Genomic DNA, 13,359 nt, shown 5'->3' on the forward strand with positions numbered 1-13,359 from the left:
GCTCCAGAGTGATCAGAAGAAAGACAGGTGGGGAGGGTCGGGGAAGGGGCATGTGCTGACTATTCTGCACACTAGACCACCTATTGCCCATAGTAATCCTCATTGTACCCATTTTACAGATGGAAAGATGTGGAATAAAAAACATTTTCTGGGCCGGCCCGGTGGCGCACTGCTACAGTGCGCCGCTTGGGAGCGTGGTGGCGCTCCCGCTGAGGGTTCAGATCCCACATACCGACCGGTTCCCACTCACTGGCTGAGCGGGGTGTGGGCGCAATGCCGACGGTTGCGATCCCGTTGCCGGTCCTGGTCCGGTACGGGCGCAACACTGAGGGTTGCGATCCGTGGCGGGACACGAAAAAAAGACAAAAAAAAAAAAAAAAAAAAAAAAAAAAAAAAAAAACATTTTCTAAAAACATGAAAGCGGCGAGAGCTCCCGTGGCGCCTGCGCACGTGACAACTCACCACACCCCAAGCTGGCAGGGTGGGCAGGGTCCTGGCGCTTGCTTGGCTGAGATGGGGCTACCTGCTTTGCACAGCTCTGGGTGAATCAGCCTTGCCTTGGCCCCAGGCCTCCCCTGTGCTCGGTAAACCATCTGCACGCACTGCCATCACCTGCCCACAGCAGGTGCAGCCAAAGGGAGCCAGGCTCGGCTGACGCAGACGCCGGTCCCTGCCCACGCAGTGCCTGCTGCAGGCTGTGCAGCCAGCGCTCTACGCCTGGGCAGACGCGGCAGCCCCTGTGGCGGGCATGGGCCACCTCCCTCAGAGCACCGAGCACCTCAGACAACTGCAAAGTCAGAAACTTACTTCCTGCCAGAACTGTCCCTCAATCAGCCTGAATGCAGGGGTAACAGCAGGTCACACATTCCCATGCCACACCTCAGTTATTTGGAAATATTTTTCTTCCTTGTTCCAAAATCTTTTTAAAAGATTTTTGTTAATTTATCCCTGACTTTTTAACTACCACCATTTTGTATATTCCACATCCTTCTAAAAGCAGGAGAAAAACCCACTTTTTAAATGATTGGAAAGACTGTAAAAACTTCCAGGTTGTCTCTGCTTCTACTATTTTTTATTCAGAAAGGATATATCTGAATGTTTTTGCTCCCTCTCAAAGAAAAGCGGTGGGCTTAAAGTCAGAAAACAACAGCGCCAAGGCCAGTCGTCTACTTCCTATAGGTCAATTCACCTTTCCTCTGCTGCTCAGTTTTCTCATCTGTAAAATGGGGGCATCACATCTACCACCTGGCACTGCTGTGAACTTCAGGTAAGATCACGTAAGCTTAAGCGGTTTTTATTTACTATGTTTTCAATCTCAACATATCTCACCTCAAGAGAAGCCCAACATTTTGCACACATCATGGGGGTGGGTAGTTGGATGGTCAGGCCAACAAAATTTATTATGCACCTGCTATGTGCCTGGTGCTCTTCTGGGAGCTGGGGATGGACTGGTGAAAGGGCTGAGAGCTTGTTTCTAGTGGGAGCTGAGACAATGATCAACTTAAGAACACAGGACATTCCGCACAATGACAGATCATGTGCAGACACCAAACACAGCCATGTGCTAAAGAATGCCTGGGGACAGCATTATCTTAGACAGCGCTCGGGAAGTCTTCTCTACACATGTGACGTTTGAGCTGAGACATGAGTGGGCTACAGAGCATGTTCCTGGCAGAGGAAGCAGCAAGTTCACAGGCCTTGTTTTAGGTCAGGTTTCCCAGCAGCAGAGCCTGAGACAGGGATGGGGGCACGTGGTTTCCCGAGGTAGGGCTCTCTAGGGGCAACCTGTAGGGGACAAGGGAACCAGAACAGGACGGGGAGGGCCATGCAAGGTTGTGGGCTCAGGTGAAGTCTGGCCTGGGCTGGCCCATATGGGGCTCTGGAGCCAAAACCACACGAAGAGTCATCTGCCCGAGGCACACAATAGATGCTCACTAAGAGGCTGCTGTCCGTCATCCTTCATGACCCAGCAAGAGAGACCCCCTTTTCCTGACCCACCTGAGCTGAGCTGAGCGTCCCTCCTCTATGCCAGTTACAAAAGGTCCGTTTGTACCCTGAGTTGGTCACCGGCTGTGGCTGGGGAGGGGGTGGGGAGCATAAGGTTTCAGGCCCAGTGGCTTCCGTCCATGAGCACAATACTTGAGAGGAGAGAGGCGGGAGTGGCTGACACTCGCAGCCACTGGTGGACAGGGCATGGCCCAGGCAAGGAGATTGGGGCATGGCACCCGTGGTGTCCACTATAGATCTCGAGGTCAGGACAAACTCAGTGATTTCAGGAATAGCCAGACACCAACAGGGCTGGAGAGGATAGGCCGGGTCCCCTATGGGGTCAACAGCTGGGAGATGCCCCCACCCTGCAATCGAGAGGCCACCAACATGTCCATCCTACCTGCAGCTCAGGAGCAGCCAGGGCCTGATCCAGTTTCAGGAACTCTGCTTCTCGCCACGCGGTCTGAAATCGCTGCAGCAGGACTCGGGCCCGGATCTTGGGGAGGGCCAAGCTCCTGTCCATCTGCGTGAAGCAGCCGTGGACCTCCTGCCTCAGCCTGAGCAGCTCCTCCTCAGACAGGGAGAAGGCCGAGGAGCTGAGCCTCCTGGGGAGGAAAGAGAGCCACACGTTCTTAGGGGAAGATGGGGCTGGGCTGCGGTGGGGAGGCTGGAAAGTCAAAGTTCATTAGTCACACCCACATCTGGAGAGAAGAGCATCATGTCCTTAGTCAAGCCTTCATTCCACAAGTATTTGCTGAGCACCTTTTATGGGCTGTGCTGCACACAGCATCGTGTTGGAGCTGAGAAATGAGAATTGAATGAGTCTTTGAGGACACAACAGGCCTTCTCCTAGCACGTATGACCTTGAAGATAACCTGGTCTTGCTCTAGAAACAGACACAAAAACACAGCACTGTCCTCTGAGCCTGGGCAGCAGGAGACTGTAAGGGGGGACCAGTGGCGCAGAGGAGAGATGCCCAGCCCAGCTCCGGGGGTCAGGGAAAGGGGGTCCCTTGTTCTGGGTCTTAAAGGATGGTGACTGACAGCTATCATTTAGTGAAAACTTATTCCATGGTGGAAACCATGCTGACTTATTTACTGTTATGGGTTAAATTGTGTCCCCCAGTCCTAACCCCTGGTACCTGTGAATGTTATTTTATTTGGAAATAGGGTCTTTGCAGATGTAATTAAGAGGTAAATAAGGTGAGGTCATACTGGAGTAGAGTGGACCCTGGTGTCCTTACAAGAGGAGGAGAAGAGACACACACTGGATGGAGGCCGTGTGACGATGGAAGCAGAGGCTGGAATCACACATCTGCAAGCCTGCAAATGCCAGGGATTGGCGGCAACACAGTATCTGGGAGGGAGGCAAGGAACGGATTCTTTCTAGAACCTTCTGAGGGAGCAAGGTCCTGCCAACACCTTGATTTTGGACTGCCAGCCTCCAGAAATGTGAGAAAATAAATTTCCATTGTTTTAAGCCACCAACTTTGTGGTACTCTGTTACAGTGTCCCTAGGAAACAAATACATTAACGTACATCATCTCTAATCCTTACAGCAACTTTGTCCTCAGTTTGCAGATGAGGACATTGAGGAACGGTCCCTCCTCTTTCTGGCAAGTCCCACAACCCCTCTAAAGGGGAGAATGGCCACAGGCTCACTCGCCCAGCCATGCAGGACCCAGTTCTGGCCAATGAGGTAAAAGGAGCAGTGTGCTGGGGACTTCTGGACAGCATCTCCTCCCTTACCCAGGAGAGAGCAATTCCAGCAGAGCCCCTTGCTCTTCCTACTTTGTGCAACGTGTGCCCGTTCATTCACACAACGAATATTCTCTGCAGACAATCACAGATTTGTCTATTTATTCTGGCAATGCTCTGTCAACACTGGCTGCATAAAATATTCTTTGTGGATGATTTAAAAATCAGAAATATCTGCAGAATCCCAACCATGGGAGGCCAGTGCCAGGCTTACCCCACCCACATCTCAATGTGGGAACATGGGACTGTGGCTCAGCTAGAAAGTTCTCTCGTGGAAATAGAACAGAGCCTTCAGGGATGATGCGGGTCCTCGGCCCCAAACAGTCTCAAGGTCCTGAGCCCAGGTTGCATGACACCTGCTTTGGGTTCCTCAGCCCACGGAGATCACGGATGTATAAAGCACCTCCGGGAACTCGCACCCTCTCGTGCAGAGCCTTTGCCTTGCTGCTGGCTGGCTGAGTGCAATCCAAGGGGAAAGCAGCTCTGAAATGGACCCAGGTAGTTATTCTTGCCCTAGTGGTCATGTCTTCCTCTTCCACCACGTGGGCACCAAGAGAATACAGAAAGAGAGGAGGCAGGACCTTTGCCCTGAAGGAGATTAAAATCAAGGCAGGAACTCAGGAAAGAAGTCTCAAAGACACACTTTCCCTGGCAAAAATATTCTTCCTCATTAATTCCTACTTTAGGAAACCAGGTTTACAGTGACTGTATGTCACTTGTAATCGGGAAGCTTACAAAACTATAGTGCAAAGTTGTTTTTATGTAATGCCTCAGAATGAAGGCTGCACCCCTGTAGGATCTTAAATAAGCTAAGTCTATAAGCAGATTCACATTGCGTGCATTTTGAGTTGACCCTTTTTAACCTTTAGAAGAATCACGAAAAGTTTTCTGATAGCTAAGTGAGATCTCCTTTCCTGGTGAACAGCTAAATCAATGGTGGCTTTAGTAGTATTCCCTGAAAAATGGATCCAAATGAAGTTGAAGAAAACGACCACCTGGTGACATGCATGGCAAGTCTAATTCTACGGAGAACGGCACTGTGAACAGTCCAGAGCTGGTGTGAATGTATAAAGAGGGTCTGGTGGATTGTAGTCTGAGCTGAATACACACTGTTGGGAATAAGAAATGGCATTTGATGATCTGATTTTTACAGGCTTGGGGAAGACAGCATCTTGTTTTTCTTGTCAAGAAAGCAAAAACTAACAAAGACTGGAAAATAAATGAGGCCAGAATCACAAAAGAGAGAGACGGGAAAGAGCCAGAGGCTGCTTACTGCAAACCAAGATAATATCACTTTCTGCAAACACCCGGGACCTGTTCTCCTGGTAGCAAAGTCAGTCCCCAGAACAAGAACTGTGTTATGAGGGGCCTGCATCTTGGAGGCAGCAAGATCCTAGGAGGGAACTTCCACCAGGGGAAGGTGGGCATTGCAGACAGATGCACTACCACCCAGGCGCATCACAGCATCTGAGAAGAGCCCAGGCTGTCACACAGGCATAGCCTTCACATTTTAAATCGCTCGATAGTACATATCATGTGCTGCTGGAAGCATCCTAGATGATTCAGTGTTGTGGTCATCATTTTACAGGCAAGAGAGACGAGGCCCAGAAAAGGTAGGTAACGTGCCCACACTCAAACAATAGGCGATGGTGCTGGGATTTAAACCCAGGTCTTTTGGTCTACATTGCCCACATCTCATTCCACACTGGCCACATTTGGGTCTCCTCCAGTTTCCAGTCTGATGTGCCAGCCCCAACCAACCACCAAAAGCTCCATTGGTCTCTACTACCCCACTAAAGGCTCCCTTCTTGGGAGCCAAGTCCCAGTTGGCACAGGAACTGGGAAATGTTGCCGGGAAATAAAGGACTGCTGGACACTGGCCCCTCTGGAATCTGCCTCCAGCAAGTCCTCATTGCTCCCACAGCTCTCCACATCTGTAAAAAACATTATCTGTGCAATTTATCTATGATTTTCTAGTTATTGAAGCAGGAGGCTTGGTCAGCTGTGGTCTACTACATCTTGTTCAGAAGTGAAAGTCATTACATGGTTCTCGAATTAAGAATAAAATTAAATAGCCCAATTAATGAGCCAGTAAATAAAAGGGCCAGGTGAAATGACAATTAAGTGTGGTGTAAGAACTAAAACCAAGGCCTAATATCATGTGCTACCTTGACATCTGGTGCAACCAGGAGAGCCTGGAATGGCCTGACCACAAGCTCCCCTCTCCACTCGGCTCCCACGGGTGAGGTCCCCTTGCCAGACACTTCTTATCAAGAGGATAGGTGCAGTTCCCGCTTACCCCTGAGTAGCAGGTTTCAGCTCCCCGCCAGCCTGTGGGGTTATTCTAACGAGCCAATCTCATTCTCCTGTGGGAACCAGGGGCCACTCGACCCTCTTACTACTACAAAGCCTGCCTCCCACAGCTCTGGTAAATGTCCCTCCTGGTGTCACTTATAACAGTGGGTCCTCAGACAGTCTCAGCTCTATTTTGTGAGAACATGAGACAGTCTTCCTTTCCCTGCGTGGCCCTGCGTGGCATGTGGGATCCTCCTCCCCTGGGCTGTGAATTTTTATAAAGAATAAGCTGCTGTTGATCTCCACACCGCGATCAGTGCTGGGTGTCACAAGCTCGGCCATACCCTTAACCGCAGGGTGGGAATCCCTCCCTCACCAGTGGGATGGAGAAGAGGTGATCAGGACAGGCGGGGACACTCACATGAAGACCAAGCGCTCCCAGTGTCTCAGCTCCACCTGCTCCTCCATCGAGGCCTCCAGCGCGTCATCCTTCAGCCTCTGCCTCACGCTCTGGACGCCCTCCTGGTCCCTGTCCCGCTGCTCGCCCTCCAGCTTTTCCGTTCGGGCAACCATCTCCTGGCTGTGCTCCTCCAGGATCTGCTGCAGGAAGAGCCAGGGCACGCTGCGCTTGAGCAGCTCCTGGGTCATGGCTGAGTTCTGGAGGCGCCGCAGCTCCTCAGTGGCTTTCTCGGACAGCGAGAGGGTCAGGGCCCTGAAGTCGTCCAGGGCCGCCTGATCCAGACACTCCTGCAGCTCCTCCAGGGCGGTGCTGTGCTCTCCCATCATGCTCCGCCACTGGCACAGGTACTGCCCAATGTCTTCAGCGGCTCGGAAGGCTTCGCCAATGGACATTTGCTCTTTTCGCTGCTCCTTGTGCTGGCAGGAATTTTAGAAAGAAAAGTTAAAGGGGGGAGGGGCTTGGGGGGTACAGCCCTTTGGGAAAACACTCTGGAAGTTTGTTGCAGGAGGTACAGAAGGTTTACAGTCTTTCCCCAACAATAAATATCATGCTTTGAAAATTATCCTTAAGAGAATAAAATAAAATGTAGTGAAAACTTCATGCGTTCAACATTCATTGAACACGCATTTATTGAGTAGGTAAAGCCCAGAGAGACCACACGAGTTTCAATCCGGGCTCCTCTATTCACAAGCTGAGGGACCCAAAGCAAGTGTCTTACCTTCTCTGTGCCTCTATTTCCTAATCTGTATAACGGGGATTATAATAGGACCTACCTCACAGAGTAGTTATGAGGATTATATGAGTTGCTTAATACCTGTACGGCTCTTAGAAAAGTGCCTGGTGTGGAGTTCACATCAATAAATGCCTGCTATAATTATCACTTATATCCAGGCAAATAGTATCTGAAAATCTGATATTGTAAGGAAAAACAATACTGAGATCATTGAGAGTCAACTTAAATGAGGAGACCAGCAAAGGCCTTTTAAGAAAAAAGATCTAAGTGAGACCTGAGAGATGAGGACTTATCTTAATCTGGGTAAAAAATGGGGAAAGAACATTCCAGAGAGAAAGAGCAGTAGGTGTAAATATCCCTCCTAGTGTCATTTATAACAGTGGGTCCTCAGATAGACTCGGTTCTATTTTGTGAGAACATGAGATGGTCTTCCTTTCATTCACAGGTCCTGGTGACCAGAGAATGTCACTTTGTTCATTCCACAAACATTTATTGAGCACCTACTATGTGTCAGGCAGTGCCCTCAGCACTGGAGATAGAACATAAACTTTTGCCTTCATGGAGTACATTCCTCATCCTGGGCCACTCATAAGAGTGATCAAAAGTAGCTGCAAGAAATAATATTCACAGAAGACTGCCAGCATCTCTCATAAGATCTGGAGTCCATCCACCCTTCTAGATGCTGACCTTGCATCGGGCCAGACCATCAGTGTAATGGCGTCCTGGGCCCCATTGTTTTGATCCCTTAACCAGTGACTCAGAGAGGAATATGGTGATGCTCAAGGGTGGGACAGACTTCAACGATCAGGGTCAGAATCACAGCTTTCTATTGGGCCCAAAACTTGGCCATAATAAGTAGAGTTCCTATTGACCAAACTTAAAAGTTACTCTACGTCTCTCCCCTCCCTCCTGAATGGTACCAAACAGTCTATTCAATCAGGTTGAATGGTACCAGCCAAGTACCTAGATGGCGTCCGTGTGCCCCATACATCCTCGGCATCTCCTGACTCCCCGAGCTCAGGGCGTGGTGTCAGCACTCACCTGGCCAAGTGCTAGACCCCCCATGGGTTTCGTGTCCTTCCCACAGGTGCTCACAAGAGCTTCCTCAATACCAAATCCAACTTCTCTTTCTCCTCCTGAAAACCCTTCTATGCTCCCCATGCCCTCAGCCTGGCCTCCCAGGCCCTCGTTGCCTTGGCGCTGCTTCCCGGACAGGTCTCTTGCAGCCGCCGCCCTCCTCCCGCTGCACATTCCAGCCTCATCGTGTTCTTAGAGTTCCCACACACAGCAGCACTCTCTCGCCTTAGTGCTTTGCCTTGAAACAAGATGCCTCCTAACTGCCTGCAATGTCCTTCCCGGCCTTATACACATCAAACGCATCTTTATCCTCCAGGACTCAGTGCACGCTGCACCTGCTCTGTAAAGCCTTCCCCAGCAGAAAGAGTCGTACCCTCCTCTGCACTACTCGAATGCATGCACACAACGCGAGGTGAGCCTGTTGTGATGCATTATGCATCTATGTGTTGGTCTCTCCTCTCTCAGGGCAGACAGATAGCTGAGCAGGTTGGTTTCAAGGATAAGGCTTAGGCCCAAAGGCAGACAGGCCCAGGCTTAATGCCATCTGTGCCACTTACTAGATATTTAACCTTGACCACATTATTAGAGTTCTCTAATCTTTAGTATCTTCATAAAAAAAAAATAATGGAGAAAACAGTAGTTTCTCTCTCATAGGGTTAATGTAAAGATTAAACAAGTTATCTTATATAATACATGCAATACAGTGTTAAATAAATACTCAATACCACGTCCCTCTGTTGTGCTGAGGCTGGCTAGCTACCTTCTCAATGCAGCCTTCTAATTAGTCACTACCAGTCAACTGTAGATGCCACATCTCGCTTGCCCAGTCACCCTGCCCATCCTAGCTATCTGAAGGCAATGCCTGGCTTAGTACCTGGTACTCGGTGGGTGTCCAGAAATGATTAATTAAAGAGAAAATAGTGTTACCAGCAACAGTACCACCATTTTATATAAACCTCTATTTTGGGTAAACCTGCCGCTTAGGCTGCTTGGGTAGGAAAAGGGCGGGAGGAGGGGAGCTGTGCTAACCGCAGAATTAGCTTATGTACTGCTGGCTTGCTTGCATTGGCTGGAATGGGATCTGCCGATCGGCTGTTTGTGCCTTGCAAAGCTTAAAAATTGAAAGTAAACCATTTTTCGGGGCTGCATCTTCAATTGGCTGATGCAGTCCCGGCTGCCGAAAATAAACTCTTAAACTTCTCAGGCTGGAGTCGTCCTTGGTGTGATTCTCGCTTGGGTTATAACATTTTGGAGGCCCCAGCGAGATCTACCCCTGGACTCTAGCCGAGGAGCTTCAGCACAGTGCATCGACTGCCAGCGGTAAACAAAGGGGACCTCCCGAGAGACGTTCCTCGGCCCCACTCATCGCCAGCGGGTTCGATCTGCCACTTCAGGAATCAGGTGGGTCAACCCAAGTAATGGGAGTTAGTGGTCAGGCTGGACGCAGCTGTTTACACTGGCCCCTGGACTCTGCGAGACGTCACAGAGGTCCTCTGACTGGCCTCCCTGTTGGCCAGATCGGGTTGTTGTAGGAACCTTTCTGTTTGTCTTTGTTATGTATGTCCTTATGACCGTTTTATTAGCTGTTATTTGTCGTTTGTCTGCTTGTTGGCCAAAATCTGCTTTACAGGGCAACATGGGACAGACAACATCAACCTGTTCCTTGGTTCTTGACTGTTTTCTGAAAAACTTTTCTGATATAGAACAATGGGGGCTTGATTATGGGTGCTGTCCAGATAATTGTAATCTCAAAAAATTTAGTGAGTTAGAGTGGCCGGCCTTCAATGTCGGCTGGCCCTCTGCCGGCACTCTTGACCTTCCGACCACTCTGGCTGTCCGAAGAGCCATTTTTGGTAAACCCGGACACCCCGATCAAATCCCCTACATACAGGTCTGGATCGACGTCCTTACTGACCCCCCTAAATGGTTGAAAGGCTGTTTTACAGGAACGTCAAAGGAGATTAAGAATCCTCATGGGCACCGTACAATCCTCCTGGCCTGCTCAAGGGGATCAATGCCCCCGAAGCCTGGCCCCGGATCTCACATACTTCCAGCCACTCCTGACAGTCTGGACGTCTTCGACCCCCCACCCTATCCTACCAATCCTGACCCTTCACCCTGTGTCTCTGAACTCCTCTGTCCCCCCACACACCCGGTCTGGAACGCTTTACTCCCCAGACTTGCCTGAGTCCTCTCCCTCCGCCTCTTCACCCTCTGCACCTACCAGTCCTCAGCCTGCCTCTCTTTTTCCCCTTTGGCAGGCACCCTCCCACAGGGTCCCTTTATGGTTTATGTGCCATTCACGACGAGTGATCTGCATAATTGGAAAAAACAGAACCCCTCTTTCTCTGCCACAGGGGCTCATTTCGCTTTTAGAATCTGTCTGTTACACCCATCAGCCTCCCTGGGATGATTGTCAGCAGCTTTTACAAACTCTCTTCACTTCGGAAGAACATGAACGAATTCAGCAGGAAGCCCAACGCTCAATCCTGGGCCCAAATGGGCTACCCACCGATGATCCCCAGCAGATGGCTGTCCTTCTTCCCTTAATGCATCCTGATTGGGACCCCAATACCGATAGAGGTAAGGAGTCTCTAGACCGGTACCACCAGGTTCTTCTGAGGGGTGTCCGTGCCACGGCCCGCAAGCCCACTAATTTATCTAAGGTAACCGAGACTGTGCAACGGGCAGATGAATACCCTAGTGCCTTCCTGGAACGCCTCCTAGAGGTGTACAGGACATATACACCTATAGACCCCAAGGCACCTGAAAACAGGTGAGCGGTTAATTTGGCCTTTGTGACCCAGTAGGACCCAGACATAAAACGTAAATTACAAAAGCTTAGATGGGTTTGAGGGAAAGGTACTTTCTGAATTGATAGAAATTGCCCAGCAAGTTTATAACAATCGAGACCCACCAGAAGAAAAACAAGTCAAAAGATTAACTAAGGTTCTTCTGGCTGCCTCTGGCAACGGACCTGGCTTACCTCGCAAACCAGGAGTGTCAACCCAAGGATGTTGGCCCTTAGACAAGGACCAATGTGCCTATTGTAAGGAAAAGGGACACTGCAAAAATGAATGCCCAAGGGGAGGGGCTCCCCAACACCATCGAGGGGAAGGACAACAGGACAAACAGAAGGCCGTTTTACAATTAGGTCAAGAGGCTGGCGGGCCCATGGCTCCAAAGATAAAGGCCCCGGGAGCCAATGGTAACTTTACAAGTGGGGGGCCAACCTGTTTCCTTCCTAGTGGATACAGGAGCCACATACTCAGTCCTGAAGAAGCCAATGCGGACAAGCTCAAAGCCAGCCATCCCTGTACAGGGAACAACAGGGGAGACCCGTCTCTGCCCTTGGACCACAGCCCACCTGACAGACTTGGGTAGAGGCACTGATACCCACACGTTTTTAATGATGCCAGACTGCCCCTACCCCCTATTAGGGCGGGACCTGCTACACAAACTGGGATCAACTATCACGTTTTCTCCTGAGGTGGCTAGTCTGACGCTAGGCGGGAGGTCCACACCCATACTCGTAACACACACCTCTGTCCCACTGGGGGAAGAATACCAACTGCTTCCCCCAACACAGGAGATGTCAGAGCCCTCAGGTAACAACACTGAACTTTTAAAGACCCTAATAATTGAAATTCCTGGAGTGTGGGCTGAAACCAACCCCGCAGGTATGGCTAAACATCAGCCGCCTGTGGTGGTACAACTACTTAGTTCTGCAACGCCCGTCAGAATCAAACAATATCCTCTCAACTGAAAGGCACTTTTAGGCATAGCCCCCCACATAAATAAATTAATACAAGAAGGAATTTTAATCCCTTGCAAATCCAGTTGGAACCCTCCTCTGCTACCTGTGCAAAAGCCAGGGACACAAGATTACCACCTGGTTCAGGACTCACGAGAGGTCAACAAGTGGGTAGAGACTGTTCATGCCACTGTCCCCAACCCATACACCTTATTAAGCCAATTACCACCTGACCACCAAATATACTCTGTAATTGACCTAAAAGATGCCTTCTTCAGTATTCCTTTATCAGAGGCCAGTCAACCCATTTTTGCCTTTGAATGGACTGATCCAGAGGGACATTTCTCAGGACAACTAACCTGGACTAGACTTCCCCAAGGATTTAAAAATTCTCTGATGAAGCCTTGAGCCAAGATCTCCACGACTTCAAGGTAAGATGGAAGCCCCAAGTATTAATGCTCCAATATGTAGATGACATTCTGTTGGCTGCTAAAACTACTCGACTGTATCCAAGCCACTAAAGACCTGCTGAAGACTTTACAAATCCTAGGATACTGGGTCTCTGCTAAAAAGACCCAATTATGCAGCCCAGCCATCAGCTGTCTGGGTTACATACTATCCGGAGGCCAACGAAAGTTATCAGGCAATAGAGTAAAGGCTATTACCCAAATCCCTCGCCCTTCCTCAAAACATCAGGTTCCTGAATTCCTGGGAGCAGCAGGGTATTGCAGATTATGGATTCCGGGTTTTGCTGAGATTGCCCAGCCTCTTTATGAATCTACTAAAGGAATGGGAGAACAAATAACCTGGACAGACAGGTAAGATAAGGCCTTTGCCCACTTAAAGGAAAAACTAATACAGGCCCCAGCCCTACCTCTCCCAAATTTAGAAAAGCCATTCCAATTATTCATCTCAGAAAAATCTGGCATGGCTAAAGGAGTAGTAACCCAAACCTTGGGGCCCTGGAAATGGCCCATAGCATACCTATCTAAGAAACTGGACCCCGTAGCAGCTGGGTGGCCAAACTGTTTGCGAGCCATAGCAGCAACTGCCACCCTAGCCAAGGAAGCCCAAAAGCTAACCTTAGGACAAGATTTATCAATAATCACCCTGCACGGAGTAGAGACATTACTCAAGTCCCCTCCTGGCAAATGGATCTCCGATGCCCAATTAACTCATTACCAAGCACAATTGCTAGACCCCCAGCGAATAACATTCACTCCCACCATGGCCCTGAACCCCACTACCCTCCTGCCCGACTCAGACCCTGAACTGCCCCCCCCCCCCCCCCCCC

General features: G+C 49.9%; 1 protein-coding gene across 1 annotated transcript in view; it reads right to left on the reverse strand.

Annotated features, from left to right (window-relative positions):
* EVC2 (Ellis van Creveld syndrome 2) overlaps positions 1–13,359 on the reverse strand; it is a 143,046-nt gene that overhangs the window by 50,458 nt on the left and 79,229 nt on the right. The window contains exons 13-14 of the mRNA XM_008566319.1: positions 6,463–6,917; positions 2,390–2,594 (exon numbers count right to left, since the gene is read on the reverse strand). Of these exons, the coding sequence (XP_008564541.1) occupies positions 2,390–2,594; positions 6,463–6,917 (660 nt within the window). The remainder of the gene's footprint in view (positions 1–2,389; positions 2,595–6,462; positions 6,918–13,359) is intronic.

The sequence above is a fragment of the Galeopterus variegatus genome, unplaced genomic scaffold (assembly GCF_000696425.1).
Source record: "Galeopterus variegatus unplaced genomic scaffold, G_variegatus-3.0.2 Scaffold234, whole genome shotgun sequence".
Taxonomy (NCBI): Eukaryota; Metazoa; Chordata; class Mammalia; order Dermoptera; family Cynocephalidae; genus Galeopterus; species Galeopterus variegatus.